Source organism: Bufo bufo, chromosome 2 (assembly GCF_905171765.1).
Source record: "Bufo bufo chromosome 2, aBufBuf1.1, whole genome shotgun sequence".
NCBI lineage: Eukaryota > Metazoa > Chordata > Amphibia > Anura > Bufonidae > Bufo > Bufo bufo.
Window position 1 is genome coordinate 300,771,593 of NC_053390.1, and position 26,221 is coordinate 300,797,813.

The following is a 26,221-nucleotide window of genomic DNA, read 5'->3' on the forward strand; positions in this document are numbered from 1 at the left end:
GGCACCTTCTATGTGATAAAGACTTTATAAAACAAAAAGGGAATTTTGTAGAATGAGGTAACTGGAAAGCGATTACATCTAATATTTGTCTATTAAATGTGTAACTTTGCACAGATCATTTTCATCATGTAGGTTTTACTTGTCTTTGTTGACCAGTATAAGTGTGTGTCTGCAATCCAGGTGGAAGATGTCATGCCACATACATCATTAAAGGATGGTTTTACACCTTGAATTATTCTCCTCATTAATTGGTATTTCCATTCCTTTACAAGCAAAAAACAAAAAATTTAAGGCAACCATTTGTTTCATGTTTTGATGATATCCTTGAATGATTCCTGTTGATTCCAGTTCAATAGCTGATTCTAAATAGTCAACTTGTTCTGCTCTTTAACTGAGGTCTGAAATTTCATTAAAATGCATTTTTAAAACTTGTATTATGTCAGAACCCATCACTGTGTTTAACTGGCGTTTGATGGGACCCTACTGAGATCTTACAGGCAATGTCAGTACATGACTAGAATGTATATACACAACAGCCCTAAACCATCTATTTTCAGATCAGACTTCTATTTCTCCTCTTTCCCTGAGTTCTCATACAAAACCTCTGTACCACCTGGATTTTTTTCTTTTACTTCCATTACCCCTCCAGCAGAAATGTGACCAATTTTTGCCGCTCGCAAGCCAATCAAAGCTGGGGGTGTGATGACAGCGGTTGGAGAGGTAATGCCCCCATTTGGTGAAGGAGAGGCACTTGTAAGATATGCGGTATATTGATTCCAGAATGATAATGGGCTAACTCCAACGAGTTGTGTAGGAATATCTCTGGACAGGAAGTCTTGTAGCTTCACTGGGGTTCCTGAGAACAAGGGACCAAGATTATCCAGTGAGAGACGTCTTCCTCTTCTGGAAGAGCTGCTATTCCATACATGTGTACTCATATGGACCTGCAGTTGAAAAGAAAGATCATAAAATATTTCTGCAGTAATAAAATACATGTATGCTTTTTAGAGGCTTCCATATTGAGGAACAACTCAACTGCAATCTATGATAGTGTGGGAATTCACATTCTGAATATTACACATATACATATCAGTCCTGCACTGCACATAGAAGAAGCTAAAGGCCTATTTAGGTTTGGTTTATGTGGAACTTTATGGTGTGGAGTCTCTCAGGTGGTTAGACTAGGAGGTTTACCACCACTCAACAAACAAAATGAACTTACCCTAGGGGCAATGCTTAATGTAAGGTACCTAGCTACAGTATACATTGCTTGTCTTCAGATGAAGAGCCTTCTGGCTAATTTATTGCAAGCAATCAATCCTTAATACTTTGCTGAAGTCCCCACTAATGTAAAAATATCATGGTGTTTATGGTTCAAAATATATTAAACGCGATACAGATCTTTACATTTAATAAATTTAGTAATATTCTGTGCTGTTTGGTTCCAGAAATACTTCTCGAAATATGAAATATGTTGATATTATGACATATTATGTGAACGTTTTAGTGTTGGTTTGTGTAATTCAGTGATTGTTACAAGTTTGAATTTCACTGAATAGTTAATTTAGTTGGGAGCCTACCTTTAGGTTCCCCCGTGTGGTGAACGCCCTTCCACACATACTGCAGGAAAAAGGCTTCTCTCCTGTATGTATCCTCTCATGTATCTGCAAAGCACTGGCCGAGGAGAACGTCTTCTTACATACTATGCACAGATGCTGCTTAGGGCTGCGTCTCAAAGGAGGGGACAGGGAAGAGGGCACCGTCAGCCGTGGAAGCTGGACCAATGCCAATGTCTGGGTTGGGCTTAATACTTCACTCTTCACTGTGCTCACCAGAAATGTTTGGGCTGGAGTTGGCAAATCTGCACTTGGGTGTTTGGGACTGCCGACTGGCTGAGGAGGGAAGGTTTGGCTCACCTGGTGTGCTTGGAGCATATGCTTCGTCAGTATGGATGCCTCCAGGAAGCTCTGCTTGCAAACTAAGCAATGGAACAGCCCATCTTTGGTGTGGCATTTCATATGGTCCTCCAGTGATTGCTTGCTGGACAGTTTTTCCAAACAGAGACTGCATATGTGCATTTCATCCTCTTTTTGACTTTGCTCTGATATATTGCTTGTAGCCTCTGAGTCTTCTTTCTTTTCATTGTTGCTTTTATCAGATTCAGATTTCTGAATGTCTTCTTCCACCGTTTTGACCTCCTCAGTTTTCTCTTCCAGATCATTATTTACTTGATCACAACTCATTTTTTCCTTTGTTTCTTCAGAAACTGGCTCTGTGGATGTGCTTTGTTCTGATTCGGCAACAGTTTCAGCATTGTTGTTAGCTGATATGTCATTCTCCTCCTTCTTCATAACAGAGGCTGCAGGGTCATCATCCATACTTGATATTTCGGACTCTACTAATGTTGCCTTTTCACTTTCTGATTCACTAGCATCCAAAGAGTCTTCATCCGTACTCATTTCATCTGAAAAGTCTGGTGTACTTTTCTCTTCGATTGATTCTGTTTTATTTCCATCCCCATGGGCTTCATCTCCATTGGGAATCTGCCCATCAAGATGCATCCGTATATGTTGTTGGAGAGTTACTGCATTAGTAAACTTTTTCTGGCAAATTGGACAGGAATTTTGGAGCTTTGAAGATAAACTTGATTTATGACCTACATAGTGCGCTTTTAAATTGCCCTTTGTTGAGAAAGCACGGCCACATATCTTACACTTGAATGGCCTTTCCCCTCCATGTTGATTATAATGAAGTCTAAGTGCCCTGGGACAGCTTAATACTCGTAAGCAGATGACACACTGGTTTGGTGCTGTTACCTGTTTATCAATTTTTTCTACCAATTGTTGCAATTTTGAGGTCTCTGAGTATCCTAATGGATCTACAGCATATGAAAATGGGAAGCTTCCAGACTTAAAGTGACTAGCAAGCAATGCCCAACTAGGGAGGGAAGTAACCAACTTGCTTATTTGCATCCTTCCTGTGGAATCAGTTCCTCCAGTAACTGACCTTTCTGCTGGAGGTGTGTTTTCATCAGACTTTACCTTTGGATAAGAAATGGGACCTTTGAGTGCAGAAGAAACTTCTCCAGATTTCATGAGCATCAGTTTGTTAATTGGCGGCAGTCCTTGGGTACCTGAGCTGGAAAACAGATTTAAGCCTTCAGTAGCCATTATTGGGGGTATCAATGGCTTCTTTTCTATTGTCTCCTCTTCTGCTTTCTCTGGAGGTACTGACATGCCATATGGGAGTCCATTACTTGTCAAGACATAATCCAAATGCTCAGGAACTGGATGTGGGTTCATTTGTATATGAGGGTATTTTTCCTTATGCCGGTGGAAATGTACTTTCAGATTGCCTCGAGTAGTAAATCGGTTTCCACATATGTTGCATTTGTAGGGTCTTTCACCAGTATGAGACCGCAGGTGAATTTGGAGGGCGCTGTCACTGCCAAAAACTTTTGCGCAGAAACGACACTTGTGCTTTCCTGATGCTCTTTCTTGTTGACTTTCAGCACGTAGTGATTCAATGTTTTTCTGTTTTAGAAGGCTTGGGGCATTCTCCAGTACTCTTGTGCCTAAAAATAATCCAGTTGGCAAATTGGGTAAACCTGGTGGAAAAACGGCATGTGGTGAAATTAATTGGCTTGGTGAAGAGTTTGAAATAATTGCCTGCCCTGCAGCGGATTTGTCACAGAATCCATCAATGTATTTCTCTTTCAAATTGGCAATACTTCTGGCTCCAAATGACTGTCCTATGGGATTGTAAAGATGAAAAAAGGACTGCTTAGATATTTCATCTCTGACGAATGCTTTTGCTGAATCAGGCACAGATTCACATTGTTTTATTTGGCTAAAAATAGGTAAAGTTTTTGTGGTAGTGTTTTTTTCTGGTGGAGAGGTTGGCGGATTTGATGGAGTCATGGAAAGAGATCCAAGCATAAGTACCTGTTGGCATATTTGCTCTGTTATTTGCATTTGATGTATCTGTCTCTGCTGTAGAACTCTTAATTCTTCCAGGATCATTGGAATATTAATGGGAGCTGCAGCAGTCTGTCCTCCAGGGACAGCTTCCTGACTCATTGGTGCTAGACCTGCTTTTGGTCCTGAGAGGCCTTCCATTATCAGTCCTCCATTGGGAATGAGAAATCGTTGAGATGGGCCCACACCTTTTTTGTCCATTTCTGGTTTCATAGAGTCCATCATTTGAGAACATGCTTCTCTCTCATCTTGTGCAGCCACCATTGTTTGTTTTCCTGACCCAACACTTTCTGGAGAGCTAGGTTGGGAAGGTGACTCCTCATTGATGCCGGTTTGCAGTTTTTTCCTATTGGATTCCTCTTGATTCTCCACAATTACCACTACATGGTTGTTAAGTTGGCAACATTCCTTGTGCCTGGCAAATTCTGAAGGTTCATCAAACTGGGCACAACATTTCCTGCATACTTGAACTTCTTCACCTGTGTCACCTGTGAAAAGATAAAAATTAAATGTGTCAAATACTGAATCCAAGAATGGGATTGACATTGTATGGGTTGTCCAATACTAGGCTTTTTTTTTTATACCCAAAATACTATGTACACATGTGTAACTACAAGCACACTATTGTTATCCTGATGTTGATTGGTTGCTAAATAATACTCAGCTTCATTATACATTTTGATTTGGACAATAAAATTCATAAAATAAAGTCTAACCTAGAACATTTGTGGCCTTTATTTTTCGAGAAGCCCCCATTTCGATCTTCCTCTGCCCCCACATAAACACACACACTCTCTCTTCATTTAACAGGGCTCTCTTTGTATCCTAGCTTTTGTCAAGCATTAATACTCTGGAGAGAAAAGCCAGCTTCACAGCTCCTGGTAATTGATTTGTATTCACACAAGAGCCAAGGGGACCGACTTCCAAGCATTGATATGGTAATCCTTTCATGGTAACTGTCCCTTGTTCTGGCTAATTTACTCCCGGGTTCTTCGAGCTTAATTAAACTTGTTGAAATGGCTGGGGGTACCAGGTCTTTGAGATACAGCTTGGGAAGTGAAAGTACACAGTACCAAGTAACTGCTTCTTGGAATTTGTTTTCATCTTCTGTATGGCTAAGTGAATGTACATTATATAGGCTGTACCTGTGTTTATGTGCCTCTAGTTACATAAGATAAGCCCTCTTACTATGTGCCTGAATATAGGATTGGGCTTCACTGTTAATGTACAGAACATATGCTAGCTATGGTTTTCCATGCAAACCTATTAGCTTTGATAACATTATCGCTGACTGTACATATAAATTTCCTGTAGCAAACAATTCATAATAAACCATCTAAACTAGAGTTAAAGGGGTTTTCTGGGAGTTTTATACTGATGACCTATACTCTGGATAGGTATCTGATCGTTGAAGGTCTAATACTGCCTATCAGCTGTTTGAGAAGGCACCGACGCTACTGTGAATGCAGTGGCCTTCTCCAAGCTTTTCTACGGTCATGTGGCCGTAGAAGTGAATGGGGCTGAGCGTGATACCAAGCGCAGCCTCAATACAATGTACAGCGCTGTGCTTGGTAAGCAGCGAGAAGGCAGTGGCGCTCACAGGAGTGCTGGAGCCTTCTCAAACAGCTGATCAGCGGGGCCCTGGGGTCGAACCTCCACTGATCAGATACTGATGACCTATCCAGAGGATAGGTCATCAGTATTAAAATCTTAGAAAACCCTTTTAATCTGACATGTTAAAAACGTATGTAATTAGAGAAGCCAAACTGTGACTGCTACTCGTAAGTGCTGCTCCTGAATGTTTCTGTGTGTTTCTGCACCAAATCCACGTGTTACTTGCTGTTTAAGTTGCGGATTTGCTGCAGATTTCACCCTTTGAATAGCAAAGGGCGAAATCCACACAAAAAATTGCACAAGCTAAGGATTTCTAAATCCATAGGGCAGGGAAATGTACGCACAGAATAAAAAAGTATACATGAGATTTGTCAAATCTCATTTATTTTACTTGTACTGTATTATGCCGTGTTTTTTTGCATGAAAATCCATGCAGAAAAAAACGGTGTAATCTGCAACATCTAGAGGTAGCCTTAGGGCTCATGCACACGACCGTATTCCCTCCTAGACATACGGTCTGCGAGCGAGCCATATGTCCCGGAGCGGCATACATCGTGCGCACGTGAGAGCAGAGCATCATAGGTTACTATGATGCTGTGCACATTGGGCCGCCCTCGGGGCTATTGTCCCGCACTCATAATATCATATGAGTGCGGGACAATAGTCCCCCAGGTGGCCCAATGTTTCACATGAACGATACAGATTGTGTCAGGTGTGGTTTTTCACCCATATTCAATCAGATTTGTCTGCAATTGAGTTCAGTGTTTCAGTTTTTCTGCATGCGCGTGAAGAAAAACTGAAGAATAAGGCCTCTTTCACAAGGGCGAGTGAGGTGAACGCATTGCACCCGCACTGAATCCGGACCCATTCATTTCTATGGGGCTGTGCACATGAGCGGTGATTTTCATGCATCACTTGTGCGTTGCGCGAAAATCGCAGCATGTTCTATATTGTTCGTTTTTCACGCAACGCAGGCCCCATAGAAGTGAATGGGGTTGCGTGAAAATCTCAAGCATCCGCAAGCAAGTGCAGATGCGGTGCGATTTTCACTCATGGTTGCTAGGAGATGATCGGGATGGGGACCCAATCTTTATTATTTTCCCTTATAACATGGTTATAAGGGAAAATAATAGCATTCTTAATACAGAATGCTTAGTAAAATAGGGATGAAGGGGTTAATAAATAAATAAAAATAATTAAACTCTCCTCATCCACTTGTTCGCGCTGCCCGGCTTCTCTTCTGTCTTCTTCTTTGATGACCTGGGAAGAAAAGGACCTTTGGATCATGGGATGAGCGCAGTGACGTCACCACAGGTCCTTTTCTCCCAGGTCATCAAAGAAGAAGAAAGAAGAGAAGCCGGGCAGCGCGAACAAGTGGATGAGGTGAGTTTAATTTTATTTATTTTTTTAACCCCTCCAGCCCTATTGTACTATGCATTCTGTATTAGTAATGCTATTATTTTCCTTTATTACCATGTTATAAGGGAAAATAATGAAATCTACAGAACACCTAACCCAAACCCGAACTTCTGTGAAGAAGTCCGGGTTCGGGTCTGGGTACCAAACATGCCGATTTTTCTCACGCACATGCAAAACGCATTCAAATGCTTTGCACTTGCGTGGAAAAATCGCACATTTTACCGCGATGCACCTGCTTCCTATCCGGCCCTCACACACGACGCCTGTGTGAAATAGGCCTACAATCTACAGGGTGGGCCATTTATATGGATACACCTTAATAAAATGGGAATGGTTGGTGATATTAACTTCCTGTTTGTGACACATTAGTATATGTGAGGGGGGAAACTTTTCAAGATGGGTGGTGACCATGGCGGCCATTTTGAAGTCGGCCATTTTGAATCCAACTTTTGTTTTTTCAATAGGAAGAGGGTCATGTGACACATCAAACTCATTGGGAATTTCACAAGAAAAACAATGGTGTGTTTGGTTTTAACGTAACTTTATTCTTTCATGAGTTATTTACAAGTTTCTGACCACTTACAAAATGTGTTCAATGTGCTGCCCATTGTGTTGGATTGTCAATGCAACCCTCTTCTCCCACTCTTCACACACTGATAGCAACACCGCAGGAGAAATGCTAGCACAGGCTTCCAGTATCCATAGTTTCAGGTGCTGCACATCTCGTATCTTCACAGCATAGACGATTGCCTTCAGATGATACGAGATGTGCAGCACCTGAAACTACGGATACTGGAAGCCTGTGCTAGCATTTCTCCTGCGGTGTTGCTATCAGTGTGTGAAGAGTGGGAGAAGATGGTTGCATTGACAATCCAACACAATGCGCAGCACATTGAACACATTTTGTAAGTGGTCAGAAACTTGTAAATAACTCATGAAAGAATAAAGTTACGTTAAAACCAAGCACACCATTGTTTTTCTTGTGAAATTCCCAATAAGTTTGATGTGTCATATGACCCTCTTCCTATTGAAAAAACAAAAGTTGGATTCAAAATGGCCGACTTCAAAATGGCCACCATGGTCACCACCCATTTTGAAAAGTTTCCCCCCTCACATATACTAATGTGCCACAAAAAGGAAGTTAATATCACCAACCATTCCCATTTTATTAAGGTGTATCCATATAAATGGCCCACCCTGTACATCTCCCAGCAACCATCAGTGAAAAATGAATTGCATCCAGGTGCCTTCTGTGGTTCACATAATCCCCTTAACTTTTATGGGGCCAGGGCTACGTGAAAAACTCACAATATAAAACATGTGATTTTTCCTGAACGCAAAGATGATCAGTGATAAACAACGTTGATCTGCACATACCCATTGAAATGAATGGGTCAGGATTCAATCCGGATGCTATCCATTCAGAACACTCATTGTATCCAGATGGAAAAAATCATGCACACGACCGTATGTATTTTGCGTTCCACAAAAAACGCATCTGCAAAACATACGGATGACATCCGTATTTTGAGGAATGGAACAGCTGGCCCTTCATAGAACAGTACTATCCTTGTCCGTAATGCGGACAATAATAGGACATGTTGTATTTTTTTGCCGAACGAAAATACGGACATACGGAAACGGAATGCACACGGAGTAACTTCGATTTTTGTTTGCGGACCCATTGAAGTGAATGGTTCCACATACAGTCCACAAAAAAGGAACGCACACGGAAAGAAAATACGTTCATGTGGATGAGCCCTAAGCTTAATGCGGCATTCATAGGTCCGTAGTGTATTGCGGATCCGCAATTTGTGGATCTGCAATACACCCGGCCGGCACCCCCATAGAAATGCCTATTCTTGTCTGCAATTGTGGACAAGAATAGAACATGTTCTATTTTTTTCCGGAGCCGCGGACCGGAAGATCGACGGAGCGCTCCAGAAATGCGGATGCGGACAGCACACTGCGTGCTGTCCGCATCTATTCCGTCCCCATAGAGAATTAATGGGTCCGCACCCATTCTGCACAATTTCGGAAAGGATGCAGACCACAATTGTGGATGTGTGAATGGAGCCTTAGGCTTCCCTCAGTATTTATTTTTCTTTTTTTTTATTGTTTTAAGGCTGGAATCACACATGCAGTTTTAGTGGCAGTTTATGATGCGTTTTTTTTTAGCCAAACAAAGGAGTAGATGCAAATTAGAGTTGTATTACCCTCTCCTTAAGGGCCTTTGGATATGACCGTATGCCCTCCGAGACATACAGTCCATGATTGGGCCATATGTCCCGGAGCGGCATTGATCGTGCCCATGGGAGCACTCAGCATCACAGATTACAATGATGCTGTGCCCGTCGGGCCGCCCGCTGGGCTATTGTCCCGCAGTCATAAGATCATATGAGTGCGGGACAATAGTCCTGTGGATCTAATTCTGTATTTGATTAACTGAACTGCGTCAAAAAAGGAAGTCGCATTTTTCCACAAAATACTGTGTGTGAAGCCACCCTAAAAGGCATGTAAAACACCTGGTATTCATAGACACATGCACACTACGCAGAGGAGCGCTGACCAAGTCTCTGCATTAGACCATATTGTTCTGTCATAGTTTTTTGGGGGGGTAGTATGCGTTATGTGCTAGGTGCGTCACCGAGATTTTTTTTCAGGGGGCGACAGATCCCTTTGTTCAAACCATGCTATTTAAAGCTTCCTGGTGCCACACACAGGTAGGGCTTGATGGCTGGGAAGGGCAGGGAGATTTGCCAGCTATTCCTGGAGTCCAGAAGGTATCTCCATTTTGCAGGAGTTTACTGAACACTCTAAGAAGGTTGGCAAGTAGACATTAGACCCAGATAGCACACTAGCTGGTACCCCACAACGCCTGAGGACGGAGTCTCATGTCCTGGTCATATTTCAAGTGAAAGGACCCGGGAGAGTCTTCGCTTGTTATATGGTAATACCTGTGTTTCTCCTGGACGGGAGTAAGATCAGCGGTATAGTGACAATGCTTCCCCTCTCCCTCATCCTGTGATTATCTACTTAAATGGGACAACACTAGGGATGAGTGAACTTCAAGTTTTGAAGTTCGAGTTCGGGTATATACTGAATTGCGTTATGGATTCCGTTACCACGGACCATAAGGCAACTCCATGACTGAATGCATAACGGAGCGCCTTTAGAGACATTCCCTCATAATAGAGGTCTAAGCCCCCTTTCACAGGGGCGAGTATTCCGCGCGGGTGCAATGCGTGATGTGAACGCATTGCACCCGCACTGAATCCGGACCCATTCATTTCTATGGGGCTGTGCACACGAGCGGTAATTTTCACGCATCACTTGTGCGTTGCGTGAAAATCGCGGCATGCTCTATATTGTGCGTTTTCCACGCAACGCAGGCCCCATAGAAGTGAATGGGGCAGAGTGAAAATCGCAAGCATCCGCAAGCAAGTGCGGATGTGGTGCGATTTTCACACACGGTTGCTAGGAGACGATCGGAATGGAGACCCGATCATTATTATTTTCCCTTATAACATGGTTATAAGGGAAAATAATAGCATTCTGAATACAGAATGCATAGTACAATAGGGCTGGAGGGGTTAAAAAAAATAAAAAAATAATTTAACTCACCTTAAGGCTTATTGCACACGACCGTATGGCTTTTTCAGTGTTTTGCGATCCGTTTTTCACGGATCCGTTGTTCCGTTTTTTGTTTCCGTTGTGTTTCCGTTTCTGTTCCGTTTTTCCGTTCCGTTTTTCCGTATGGCATATACAGTATACAGTAATTACATAGATAAAATTGGGCTCGGCATAACATTTTCAATAGATGGTTCAGCAAAAAACGGAACGGAAACGGAAGACATACGGATGCATTTCCGTATGTGTTCCGTTTTTTTGCGGACCCATTGACTTGAATGGAGCCACGGACTGTGATTTGCGGGCAATAATAGGACATGTTCTATGTTAAAACGGAACGGAAAAACGGAAATACGAAAACGGAATGCATACGGAGTACATTCCGTTTTTTTTGCGGACCCATTGAAATGAATGGTCCCGTATACGGACCGTATACGGAACGCAAAAAACGTCCAGTAAACGGGGAAAAAAAACGTCCGTGTGCAATAGGCCTAATCCACTTGATCGCGCAGCCCGGCTTCTCTTCTGTCTTCTTCTTTGCTGTGTGCAGGAAAAGGACCTGTGGTGACGTCACTCCGGTCATCACATGATCCATCACCATGGTAAAAGATCATGTGACGGACCATGTGATGACCGGAGTGACGTCACCACAGGTCCTTTTCCTGCACACAGCAAAGAAGAAGACAGAAGAGAAGCTGGGCTGCGCGATCAAGTGGATTAAGGTGAGTTAAATTATTATATTTTTTTTTTTAACCCCTCCAGCGCTATTGTACTATGCATTCTGTATTCAGAATGCTATTATTTTCCCTTATAACCATGTTATAAGGGAAAATAATACAATCTACAGAACACCGATCCCAAGCCCGAACTTCTGTGAAGAAGTTCGGGTTTGGGTACCAAACATGCCGATTTTTCTCACGCGCGTGCAAAACGCATTACAATATTTTGCTTGCGCGGAAAAATCGTGCATGTTCCCGCAACGCACCCGCAACTTTTCCCGCAACGCCCGTGTGAAAGAGGCCTAAGGCCAGCAGAACTGATCCGTCCGGTTTCCATTATGCAGGATGGATACAAGACGGATCCGTTATGCTGGCCATGAACTTCTATTATGATGGAATGACTCTAAAGGCGCTCCGTTAAGCATTCCGTCATGGAATTGCGTTATGGTCCGTGGTAACAGAATCCATAACGCAATTCAGTATATACCCGAACCCGAACTTCAAAACTTGAAGTTTGCTCATCCCTAGACAACAACAGATTTAGATTTAGATCACACATAGGCTTTTGCGGCATTTTTCCCGATTTTTGTGTTTCTTCACGTGGTTTTTGCACATGCTTTTTTTGGGTGTGTTTTATGCTGTAAATATACTATCTATGAATTGTTAGATGAACATCTGTTGCAAATATGAAATGCAGGACACACCTGATTTTTTTTTTTGTGGCATTTTATTTAGGCTACTTTTTCACAGATCCCTTGAGATACTACAGTAAATAGCGAATGCGGAATCTGAGTGATCGAAGGTGTAGAAGTTGTCATGCAGCTGGGGACCTTCTGAAGGCACACAGGCCTGCCATGTCCTGGCCACTATTACAGATTACAGTTTTTAGCTACAATATCTGGATTCTTCCATTCTTCTCATTAGCTTAGGATCCACTCCTGCTAAAGTTAAGTTAAAAACTGCTCCAAATCTACACTGTGTGAACAAGGCCACATTAAGAAGCACATTGCTGAGCCTCCCAGCATTCCTCATTATATTATTAAACCTCCTGTCCATTGTGATGACATCATATACAATTTATTGTCTGCAAGCCATTTATTGCCGCTTGGCACACCAAAGAAGGGTACAGTGATTGACAGGACCGCATTGAATAGAAACTGTGTGAACCAAAAATCTCAGTGTGAACCAGAAGTCAGAAATTCCCAGCTGATGCCACCTACGAATGACTACTGCACCAGCTAATTAGAACAAATCACCGATTACACTGGAGTGAGCACAATATCGTTCTCAGCACTGCATTTTGACTCTGGATTTTAGCAGAATTAGGGATTGTTCACACGAACGTGCCGTATTTTGCAGTCCGCAAATTGCGGATCCTCAAAACATGGATACCGCCCGTGTGGAACGGAACGGATCGCCCTTTATAGAAATGCCTAGTCTGCAAAACGGACAAGAATAGGACATGACTCATAATTTTTGCGGGGCCATGGAACAGAGCAACGGATGCGGACAGGTCCAGGGTGTGAGGGACCTCAGCATTACAGATGTAGAGCATGGTTAGGCCTCATGCACACGACCGTTGTTCTGGTCCGCATCCGAGCCGCAGTATTTGCGGCTCGGGTGCGGACCCATTCACTTCAATGGGGTCGGAAAAGATGCGGACAGCACTCCGTGTGCTGTCCGCATCCGTTACTCCGTTCCGTGGCCCCGCAAAAAAAATAAAAATAACATGTCCTATTCTTGTCCGTTTTGCGGACAAGAATAGGCATTTATACAATGGGCTGCCTTTTCCATTCCGCAAATTGCGGAAGGCACACAGGCGGCTTCCGTGTTTTGCGGATCAGCAATTTGCGGACCGCAAAAAACAGAACGGTCATGTGCATGAGGCCAGATTTCCATGACTCCTGCACACTGGGCCCTGGCATCTATTCAATCTGGCATTATTAGTAGCAGCTTGTACCACATTAATTTACATAATGTGGTGTGATGGTTCAAGTGTATTTTTTTAATAGATTTTTTTTACATGCTTTTTTAGTGGCATTTATCAAATTGTATCTTTTTGAAGTTGTATCAAAAATCCCTACATTAAATAAAAACAAACACTGACCTAAAAAATGGCATTAAAATCACAAAAAAAAATTTCTGTATTTTACTAGGAAAGTTCAACTAAGATCCTGACCACAACGTTGCACACGACCGTATGGCTTTTTCAGTATTTTGCGGTCTGCAAAAAACGGATTCGCAAAAAATACGGATGACGTCCGTGTGCATTCCGTTTTTTGCGGAACGGAACAGCTGGCCCCTGATAGAACAGTACTATCCTTGTCCATTAGGACATGTTCTATCTTTGAACGGAATGGAAATACGGAAACGGAAACCTTTAGTTTTTATTTGCGGATCCATTGAAATGAATGGTTCCGTATATGGTCTGTATACGGAACGCAAAAAAGGAACGTAAACGTGTGCAAGAGGCCTAATGTTGTATGCACGCAGTGCACATCACGTATGGATGCTTAGTTAAGATTTTTGCCTAAAGGCGCAAAGTATTACAGTACCAGCTAAATAGATGAGATTTTCAAAATCTCATGTACTTGGTGTGAAAATTTACCGCACGGAAATTGCCCTGTGTTGTGGATTTTTAAATCCGCAGTAAGGCCTCTTGCACACGAATGTGTGCGCCCGTGGCCGTGCTGCAGGCCGCAATGCACGAACACCCACCGTGGGGCAGCTTCAGCGGATCGCGGATCCATTCACTTTAATGGGTCCGCGATCCGGCCATTCCACAAAAAGATAGGACATGTTCTATCTTTTTGCGGAACGGAAGTACGGGACGAAACTCCGTAGTGCTTCCATAGGGTTCCGTACCGTGCTTCCGTTCCGCACCTTTCTACATCTCCGGATTTGTAAATGCGGTCCGCAATACGGCCTCGGAGCACACACGTTCGTGTGCAATAGTCCTTAGGGCTCATTCAGACAGCCCTATGCTATCCGCAAAAATGCGGATCCGTTCTTTTGCCGATTAGATGCTGACCCATTCACTTCTATGGGGCCCTATACATGTCCTATACTTGTCCGTGAAAATCAGGACATGGCCCCATTGAAGTCTTTGGGTCCGCAAAAATACTGAATGCTATCAGTTTTTTTGCGGATCCGCAAAAAAACGGATAGCATTCAGTATTTTAGCGGACAGCATACGGCCGTCTGAATGAGCCTTTTGAATGAGTCAATTGTTTGTGTGGATTTTCAATGCAGACTTTTGCAGGAGGGTAAGATCTGGGGCAAATCTGCACCAAAATCTAAGTAACACATGCAGATTTTGGTGCAAAAACACAACAAAAACAACCTGAAAATCTGCACGGAGAATCTGCATAAACTACACTGCCATGTGCATGTCTTCTTACAAAAAAGTACAGTATATTCACTAGTATTTAAAGGAGTTGTACCATGAATAATGTAAAAAATGGAAATCAGATGTCATATTGTACATGGCAATCTATTTCTAACAAAGCTAGAACCAGGCCTGGACCTCACATGGATCCTCAGATTGCATTCATTGCTCCTGTTGCTCTGCTAGATTTATTTGAAACTGGCGGCTCAGGGGGCGTGTACTTTCTCAGGGGGCGTGTACTTTCTGAGGGGGTGTGACTTTGCTGCTGCAGCTAGTGGCAGTTGAAGGATGGAACTGAGGCCTCTTTCACACGTGTTTTGCTGTATTTTGCGGTCCGTTTTTCACAGATCTTTTGTTTCGTTGTTTGTTGCTGTTGTGTTTCCGTTCTGTTTCCATTCCGTATTTCCGCAAAAACATCTCTGTATTGTTTCTGCACGCAGTCTGTTTTTTGCGGATCGCAAACAGAAACAGAACATTTGTAATCATTACTGTAATGTACTGTAATGTTTTTAAACAGTAAACACATGGGCAAAGTGGGCATGGATCCGCAAAATACGGATGAAATACGGATGTGTTCCGTATGCATTCCGTATTTTTTGCGGACCCATTGACTTGAATGGAACGTTATTTGCAGACAATAATAGGACAAGTTCTATCTTTTAGCGGAACGGATTTACGGAAATACGGAAATAAAATGCACACGGAGTACATTCATTTCATACGGACTTCAAATGGAAACCGCAAAAATGGAACGGAAAAAAAACGTTTGTGTGAAAGAGGCCTGAGCCTGTGCTTCCACCTTGGTGAGCAGGGCAAAGATTTTTGAAAAAGAGCAAACAAGGTGGCGCTATATGGATAGATTTCAGTGAATAACTCAGTGGCTATACAACATTTTTAATTACATGCAATAAAAAAGTATTCAGATCCAGGTGCTGGATTGAAAAATGCTGAATATTCTTCGTGGGATCCCCCCCTTTAATGAATGCCATACTCACATTTTATGATTTTAAAGTTCTTAAAGTTCGTCTATCCATAATTACAGGTGAAACTCGAAAAATTTGAATATCGTGCAAAGTTCATTTATTTCAGTAATGCAACTTAAAAGGTGAAACTAATATATGAGATAGACTCATTATATACAAAGCGAGATATTTCAAGCCTTTATTTGGTATAATTTGGATGATTATGGCTTACAGCTTATGAAACCCCAAAGTCACAATCCCTAGAATATTGAACCTTTTCCCAAAATTCTAATTTTAAGCTGCATTAATGCAATTCCTTTTAATTTGCATTACTGAAATAAATGGACTTTTGCACGATATTCTAATTTTTCGAGTTTCACCTGTATATCAGACCTCACAGAGTGGCCGACCCTCTCTGGTGATCATTAGTGTTGAGCGAATCGAAGTGAAATGAATTGACTTAGATTTGAATTTAAGTAAAAATTGGATTCGCCACAAAGCCGTATTTCCTTGCCCTTCGAGTTAGTGATTAAATTCTTCCTGAAATGGCGGTGAAAAAAAACATACTCACCTGATCCATTTGCTCGCCGTCATGGCCATCTTGATTGAAGAAACCATGCAAAAACTTGCGCGTGGTGACGTGATCATGATTTTGCGCAGTTTCTTCACTCAAAATGGCTGCAACAGCCTCTCCGCGAGCAAATTAATGAGGTGAGTATGTATATATATATATTTTACCCCTGGTTAATCCTTGAAATGCCTCAATGTTAATGTCAGATACCACGATCAGCGATGAACGCAGTATTTGAGGAGTTCAATGTTGGGGGCGACGCGATCGCTGTTCCCCGTCATTGTGCCCGCTGCAAACAATGGAATGCGATTTGTGATGAAGTAATTCGTAACAAATCAAATTTCTTTATGAAATTCGAGGAAGCAGCCGAATCCAATTTTTGGTAACTTTGCTCATCTCTAGTGATCATGCTTACCTGGTTCCCGCCACAGGCTTCGGTCTCTATCGCTCCCTGGATGGCTCTTCATCACCCTGGTACGCTAATATCAACATCCTGTTGACGGAAGGGGGAAGCGGTGTACGTGACTGCTGCAGCCAATCCCTGGCTGCAACAGTGATCTGCTCCCCTTTCCTGCAAGGGGAGAAGGTCCCTGCTCTGCGGTCAATCATGTGCTGCCCCCCATTAACAGGATGTTGATATCAGTACACCAGGAAAATGAAGAGGCGGAGTTTGGTCCAGAGGCGGGGTATAATCAAGTGAATGGGTCGGCATCCGTGATGCGGAATGCACACGGCCAGTGCCACCATGTAGTGCAGACCCGCCGCGGGGCAACGGTCGTGGGCATGAGACCTTAGAGTACGAGCACATGGCGCTGTCGTGTGGTGCTTGGGACGTGGCCCCGCTGTATTCGAGTACTGGCCGCGGCGGGCTCTAATTTAGCTAATGAAGACTGCACTATTTAGTCGGTTTGTATTGTTAATGCCCATGCAGTATTGAAGGTGCCACTCGGCCTTTAACAATACAGAATAAGTAAACAGTGTGGTCTTCAATAACTGAATTAGAGCCCACCATGGCACCGTGTTGTCATACCCATAGGCCAATACATAGACAATTTGCTTTGGCGTTTTTTACCCATTAAAAAATGCAATAGAAACCTCAAGTTTTTTCTAAACTATGTGAACCATGTTTCACTGTAGAGAAGGAGATTTCAACATGCCAGAAAAAAAGCACCAAAAGCTTCAACATGCTGTATTTAATAAAAAAAAAAAATTAATGTCCTGCATTTCATATTTCCCATAGACCTTCCGTGAACATTTACAGCTGGTGTTTTTACAGCAAAAAGCACACCAAAAGATACAAGTGAAAAAAAATCACGTCACTACAGCCACAAAAGTGCCAAAAAACCTCCACTAAAAACCTATGCATGCACCCACCCTTAGGTTTCCTGCACATATGATTTTGCAATTTATTTATTTCTTTTTGGCGAGGGGGGGCGGCCTGTCAAAACAGCAGCTTTTATTTTCCATCTTCATGGCGTTTTTTTCCCCTATAGAGAAAATGATGTGAAAATTCCCCAAAAAAGCCAATAGCGACAGCATGCTGGGTTTTTTAACACAAGCCAGAAAGACAAAAGATGCCACCTAATTAACAAAAACAACAGTAGAAAAAAATACTTGTGTGGCATGTGTTTCATATTTCACATATACCTTCAGCTAATGTAGAGCTGGTGCAAAAAATGGCACTAAAAAAGCAGAATTGAAAAATGTGCTAGCAAAAAGTTATTTCCTCTACAGAGCAGTATAGGTAAACAACATTGGTACAAAAACACCATGCAAAAATGCCATTAAAAACACAAATTCACATTACACATACAAAATAAACTATGGGAGAAAAATGTCAGATAATGGGGGAAAAACGGCAGGCCCACAGAACGCTGCGATTTAAAGAAACCACCACTGACCCAAAAAACGCACCTCAAGAGTAAGGCCGCATTTTTCACATAACATGAAAAAAATCACAGAGACATGCGCTACTTTGTACTGTGATGCGGACCAAACATGCCCATTGAAGTCTATGGGTCCGTGAAAATCACGGACACAACAAGGGTGGCATCTGTGTGACGTCTGTGGTGCATCTACCTTTCACTGAAGGCTAATAGGAGATGGTCTGGAAATGAATTTGTAGCTGAGCAACAAGGAGGCTAAAAACGGACACACGGACCAAACACAGATCTTTCAAGGACATCTTCACGGATGAAACAAGGACTTTTTTTTCACAGACTTTAAAATGACATGGAAATATGAATGAGGCCTTAGAAGAGCTCTGTACAAAAAATGCCATAGAAAAGATTGTGTTTTTTATTCTGTGGTCAGTTTTGGTGGTAGTTAGGGTAATGCTCCAATTACTCTATGGCTCATTGGCGATAGCGTGGACACTCCACAGTCTCTCAACCCTCTATGATTGCATTCTACCTAGAGGGTGCTGCCACAGTACATTTTTTTTGTTGCCTTGTAAAGACACCACAAAACTGATGCATTTTGGGGTGGTGCTTTTTAGGCACAAAGCCAGATTTTTTTTCCTATAGAGAAGTGGTGTAAAGGAAACTGGCTTAGCTGCCCATAGCAACCAATCAGATTCCACCTTTCATTTTTCAGAGCTTCTTTGGAAAAGGAAAACTGGAATTTGATTGGCTGCTATAGGCAACTGTACACCAGTTTTGACAAATCTCCCCCATAGCGGGAAACCACCTAAGTTAAAAACAAACTCAAAGTACACAGGAAAATTGCTGCCATGAAAATGAGCAAGTAAAGTTTGCACACCTATACCGTATGGATCCACGTGCCCTTTGACTTCTATTGTAAAATAGACTGTAGGTTAATAATAAGGGCCTAGGCACACAGCGGAGCCTGTATAGCTCCTTAGTGCAGAGCTGCACCGTCACTTCACTACTGTACCGGCAACGTCTTTCCAAAAATACTGAGTTTCTCTCAGACTTCTATGGAATCCGACAGAAAAAAACTGCATGTTATACGAGATCAGAGGCGTATAGAGGTACAGTAGATGCCCCAATGGACTTCTGTGGCATCTCTATTATGACTCCACACAAAGCAGAATCATAATATGGCTGCGTACATGAGCTCTGAGGTTGTAATCCCATGTTCTTTCTTCACAGGTTTTCCACGGTGTTTGCCATGATTTTTAATACCATTGTGTCTGATACAAGGAAATATTCCTGAATAATTTTTGCCGATAAACACTTAGAGGGGTTGTCTCATCATGACTCGAGACCTCTCTTTTAATGGGCTAGTAGGAGAACATCTCATGTACATGGCAGCCATGTCGAACTAAATTCCCCTTATAGCGGCCGCTGTGGGTGAGATCTCTGATTTTTTATTGCTTCCCATTGTAAAAGGGGTTGTCTGTAAAGAAATTCTACCTTGATTTCATGTAGGTGGCCTGGTCCTTAGAGCCACTACCACTGAGATGGCTTTAGATACTATACTCCTTACCTCATTATGCTCCACAGAGCATTTTTTAGTCTATATTCACATGACAACAGCAGAAAATTCAGTGGCAGATCAGTAGCAGAATCAACAGCTGAAGACAGAGAATTTTTTGTTGGTGTGAATGCCACCAAATAAACTCCAGATAAGTCTCCTACTCCTTCTATGGAAACCACCATAAACTCTGGTAAGGAACACCCCACTGTACAAGTGTTTTTTAAACATTTTTAAATTAGCTGCTAAAAAAAGTCTAACGTGCACATGATTGAATATTTTACATTGGGAAGCTGTTGATGGAGTTTTAAATGTGGATTATACGGCAGATTTTGTCCATGTGAAAATAGCCTCAGTTTTAAACCACCATTATTTGGTACCGTACAGAGCTGCATCATTTTTGTATATGGGGGCTGGCAGACCCTTGCTCAACATAAGGCCTCATTCACATGCCAGTATTCTGGACAGTGTTTTGCATCAGAATTTGTAACCCAAAAACTGAAGTGGCACACTACAAAAAGAACAAAAAAATATATAATGGAAATGTTTCTACATCGCCCATGCTTTGAACCCACTCCTGGTTTTGGCCATTTTAATTGTATGAATTCATTATACTGGTCCATACAATCTGTCCCAACATGTGTAATTCTATTTTGTATATGTCACGTAGCATGTGACTTTACACAGTTCACTTCCCTTTACAAGCTGGCCAGGTGAGGCAGCCCACCCTTCTGAGATGAGCTGAGGAAGCCCTCTGTGTAGATGCATGCTCTTACTTCATTCCACCCCTCCTCTCCTGCTTTTCTCCCCCTCCTTTAACTCACACTTTTTCTTCTATTCAGATCCTGGGAAAAAGATTTTGCAGCTGGCTGAACTAAGGTTGTGAGTCACAAAAGCCCCCTCTCATCACAGGGACAATGCAAAGAAAATGTCCCAACCCAATGAGCTGAGAATGGAGCCAACCCTCCTGAATTCCCATCCGAGCTTTGCTGCTGACTCTACAAGCCAGAAAGGCTTTATCTCATCCCCACTGTGTGTGGCCCTGCATTAATATTATGTATTTGTGGGATGCCAACATATTCCACAGTACCCTGTAAGAGGCAATTGACAATGGAGTACTGGACGCTTTCTAGAACCTTATGGAAATGTGTTAGATTTAGAATGTCCTAAACCCCTTCAAATCCATTTCTCTTTATGATCTGTTAGAAATATGGGGGTGATGATTAAGGGACCACTTTTATGTAATAGTAACTCAAATTACTTTATAGACTCCTTTGAATTTTCTGTTTAGCAAAATAATTGCAATTGTCTAAAAGTGGTTCCCATTTTCAGGTTATAGAGTCTATTGAGGAAAAAACGGCTTCAGATTCAATGAAAGTCCTCTAAAACTTCTCCTTTATTTTGTATAATAAATGGTACAGCAGACACATCTACTTTGCATACAGTGATTGTTAACGCGTTTCAGACATATCGTCCTTGGTCGTAAGGACTAAATATGACGATATGTCTGAAATGCGTTAACAATCACTGTATGCAAAGTGGATGTGTCTGCTGTACCATTTATTATACAAAATAAAGGAGAAGTTTTAGAGGACTTTCATTGAATCTGAAGCCGTTTTTTCCTCATATCTTCTGCGCTGCCTTAACTGGGACTCACCCAAGGCTTCAGGAGTCGGGAGCAATACAGACCGGACAGGTGAGCTAGAAAAAGTATGTGTGCAATATAGAGTCTATTCATTGTACAGCATAACTGAAAAATATGCAATTTTTGGATATACTTAGTAAATAATAAAAAAATATAAAAATTCAAAATCTCTGCTTGTTCTTATTAAATAGAAACTTTGAAGGGGTTTTGGGGCTCCCAGTATTGATGTTCTATCCTGAGGATGGGTCATCAGTACCTGATCGGTGGGAGGTCCAACACCCAGCACCAGCCTCCAGCAGTTCAAACCTCAGTGCATGTGTAGAACAGCCCTCTGTCCTGGCCAAGCCTCAATGGGTTGTACTGTGTTTGCAACGATGAAACACTCCGGGTCTACCACTCTTATCATATATGTAACCATTTTTATGTGATCTAATAATACATATATGCTGTATGTATAGGACATGTCTGGGACATCATAAATTGTGAGCTGGTGAGTAAGGGCACAAGACCTACGTGCACTACTGTACCTCCATATACCTCTGATATAATTCAGAAGCAAATCAAAGTTTTTTTCTTCTGTCAGATTGCATAAAAATAGGAAAATATATGTGTCATGTTCCATCAGCCTTTGCCAGTTGGTGCCACACAAAGGTGCCCTTTGGCAGTACATACTGTGTGCATTCGGCCTAATTCTGTGTTGTCTCGACTTACAGAGCCTTGATAAAAAGCGTATAAATAGCCTTTACAGAATTGCACAAATATCCCCTAATGTATAAGTTCAGTTGATCCAATAATAACATACCTGGCTACAGGAAATTTCAAATTGCATTGACAAGCACAATTCTGGCATTTCCTGAGTTATTAGGGTATGTTCGCACGTGACAGATTTGTGGCAGAAATGGGGTTGTTTCTGCATCATGTGCATCTTGTAAATGGGACAGTCACAGACACTTCTGCAACAACCCTGCTGCGATGACCATAATCTAACAGTAGCAACTTGAACTCTTTTACATGTTCTCCACTTTGACTACCTGTATATGTGGTAGACCTTGCTGTAACCCATATATTCAGCGCTTCTAGAGGAACTGCATTTACGGAAAGTTGCATTTGCAGCGATCACTGCAAGGGTTAATTTAATGCTAAGAGTTAACCATATGCTACTTCGTGAAATGTTATGATTTCTTGTTAAAGTACTTATTTCCTAAAGCACTATGTAGACCCCAGAAGGTTATGTATAGACAACAAATAGTTAACACTGGCAATCTTAGCTAAGTTCTCCAGGGAAATAGCTGGGCCCACCCCCTGGTCAGAGAGTGTCTATTAGAGATAGAGCCAACCTGTGCATGTATAAGCTTCAAGGAACCTTCATCCCTGAGGCTGAAAACTGCCACAGAACATGTTAACTTAGAGACTACCCCAGAGAGAAAGATAATGGACATTCACAGAGGTTTTTTAACAATCACATTTCAAGGTCGTTCTGGATTCAGATAATAAGATACTGCACGTTTATGGCAATAAGTCTTTACTGCTTGTGGAAAGATTATATTGCTTCAGTGCCCTCCAGACTTTAAGACGAACTTGCCATCCAGTTCTAAGATTTGCACCCTGCAGCTTGGGCATTGCAGAAAGAGTTAATGAGAACAGAATTTCACACCTGTGGTTATTTGGGAAGATTGCGAAGCGTACTTAGAGTGAAACTCAGTGAGGACTACTACCATCCTTACTGTTGCCTATACACAGCTATTGGGAGAAAACTACACTTATACTTTTGAAATTGTGCCTTTTTCTGCTATCTGTGCTACTACTACTCCCATCATCAATTCAGATTTTATTGTAACCAACGGACCTGGTCATTGACATCATTTTTCCACCTGCCCACGGGCACACCACCTAACACCAAGAAGGAGCCCCAGAAAGTTCAGGGTGTGCCCCGAGGGAAGAAAGGGTGTACCTTCCATTCACTGGACAGCCCCAGGGAGCGTTGGAGTGAGAGCAGTCAGCCGTGAGCCACTACTACTCCTATCAGTGCTACAACTACCACTCCCCTCCTCTCAGCTTTCCCACAGCAGGTCGCTGCACAGACAACTGAAACCAAATCTTTGTTTCTGGATTTTGTTGAAATTTTCTCCTTCCCGTTCAATTACAAACTGTACAACATTTCTTTGTAAAAAATCTACATTTAATTAAAATTGACATAGTGCATCCTAAATCTAGGCAGAATTTTTTCTATAGTGTGTGAATGGAGGTTTGTAAAATTTCATTAATTTGAACTGAATGTAGTTTGGGTGCAAATTTTTGGAGTGGAAATAAGAAATTTAAGCCTATACTAAAAGATCTAGAAATGATATATGTAGACAACAGACCGGCAGATTGACACCTCCATGCCACGCGCCCGTTAACAATGCAGACCAAGCGAACAGTGCGGTCTTCATTCGTTTAATTAGGGCCTGATGTGGCCTGTATGGCTATGCAGTGCTTGACTGCAATGTGGCCACGTTACATCTAAGAACCACAGTGCTGTGTGGCCATAGCCTCACACTAATTTCACACAAGCCATGTTTCTGTCCGGATGCGATTTGTACAATGGCCACCATCAAAACAGAACATTGATTCATTCTTTTTAATAGGTATATGCACATGAGCTATGTTTTCAATGACCATCGGCCTGTTGAGGAAAAATTGCAGCATGTTCTGTCATCATCCTTTTTTTATGCAAGCTTGGTCCAGTCAATGGGTCAGTTAAAAAATGGATGGCATGCAGTCTGGATGGAAAACTCGTAAACAGTGAACACAATCGCATCCAAAACCTATTCAACTTGCATGCAGAGACATCCATTATTCACTGAACAGACTCTGACATGTTCTGTGTTGTTCTTGTGAAAGAAGCCTTAAAGGATTTGTCTCTTAGCTAAAGATGTAGAAAATGTGACAACTTGGACTGTGGATATTGGTGCATATTGACTATAGTTATACGAAGCTATCAGGTGTAGGGTAGAACTATAGTCTAGTCTACGCCTTTCACCTTATAACTTTCTTTCACCCCCCCAAAAAAATAAAATAAGGCTACTTTTACACTAGCATTTTACTGGATCCGGCAGGATTCAGCAAAAAACGCTTCCGTTACTGATAATACAACCGCCTGCATCTGTTATGAACGGATCCGGTTGTATTATCTTTAACATACCCAAGACGGATCCATCATGAACTCCATTGAAAGTCAATGGGGGGGGGGGCGGATCTGTTTTCTATTGTGTCAGAGAAAACGGATCCGTCCCCATTGACTTGCATTGTGGACGGATCCGCCTTGCTCCGCATCCCAGGACGGAAATCAAACTACAACATGTTGCGGTTTGCTCTCCGGTATGGTAACGCAACTAAACGGAACGGAATGCATTTTGGAGTTCAGTTTTATCCCCATTGACGATGAATGGGGACAAAACAGAAGCATTTTTTTCCGGTATTGAGCCCCTATTACAGATCTCAATACCGGAAAACTAAAACGCTAGTGTGAAAGTAGCCTAAGATGATAATTTAAAAAGGTTTTCCGAGATTTTTATACTGTTGGTCAGTATAGGTGGCCTAGGAGAAGCTCAGCCGCATTAAAGTGAATGAGCACAGAGAAGGCTGCAGCGCGGGGCCCTCTCAAACAACTGATCGGCAGGGGTCCCGGGTATCCGACCCCCACTGATTGGATACAAATGACCTATCCAGAATATAGGTTATCAGTATAAAAAATCTTGAAAAAAACCTTTATTCCAAGTCACTGAACATTATACAGATACAAAGAGCCAAGCTAAAGTATAAAATTGGCCACATTTCAGTAAATCAGATGTCAAAACCACTGCTAAAATTTTATAATTATGCTTCACTTACTGATATTGGCATTTGTTTATTCAGTTGTGTTAGCCATTATTTACCTGAGTGATAACAGGAAGGGCAGCCATACTGTTTGCCTATTTTGAATCAAGGCTTCAGAAGCTAACAATCTTTTGTCATTTTGTCAGGCTGTCCCATTAACAGCAAAATGACAGTATATCACAGGGGCGGAAATGGAACTTAATGGAAAATAACTTAAAAGTGGCCCACGTAGTAGACAGGGCAACATAAGTAACAATCCCAGCAGAACCATATGCCACAGAGCAGCACAATATATTGCCCCAAAAGTTGTCCTCCCTGTGCTGGCCATCAATAGATGCCATTTTCTGTCCTCCTCCAGTTGTCTCTGATTAGGATATGAAGCAGGGGGCCTAGGAGGTGGGGCCACAGTAGATGAATTCAGGAGGGCTTGTGCGGTCCCTGGCCAGGTACATGAGTGCCTGATTCTCACAGCATTAATTTCAGCTGAGAGCTCATTATGTACCCAACCAGCGGCAGAGAGGAGGACTTGGAACAGTCCCCTGGTCATCGGCCCACTGGAAAATTTCCCTGTAAGGTCTATGGCCAGTCTATCCCTGGTATACCATCAGTTGCTGAGAAGCCTATTTAAAAGTAACAACCATCTTCCTTATCCAACAGTTAATGGATAAGGACTGCCATAACCATAGAGAAAACATCCCAATATATATTCTTATAAAAAAAACATAAATGCCCAACTGCGGCCACTCTCCGATTTACTTGTATATGGTCATTTTTAGGTTTTGGGTCAAATTATCTTTAAAAGGGACTCACTTGAGAAATATACAGTACAGACCAAAAGTTTGGACACACCTTCTCATTCAAAGAGTTTTCTTTATTTTCATGACTATGAAAATTGTAGATTCACACTGAAGGCATCAAAACTATGAATTAACACATGTGGAATTATATACATAACAAACAAGTGTGAAACAACTGAATATATGTCATATTCTAGGTTCTT

At 42.1% G+C, this 26,221-nt stretch overlaps 1 protein-coding gene across 1 annotated transcript in view; it reads right to left on the minus strand.

Moving 5' to 3' along the window:
• Nucleotides 1-566: 566 nt before the first annotated feature.
• SALL2 (spalt like transcription factor 2) overlaps nt 567-26,221 on the minus strand; it is a 29,252-nt gene continuing 3,597 nt past the window's right edge. Inside the window, exons 2-3 of the mRNA XM_040416826.1 lie at nt 1,581-4,465; nt 567-944 (exon numbers count right to left, since the gene is read on the minus strand). Coding sequence (XP_040272760.1) covers nt 567-944; nt 1,581-4,465 — 3,263 coding nt within the window. The remainder of the gene's footprint in view (nt 945-1,580; nt 4,466-26,221) is intronic.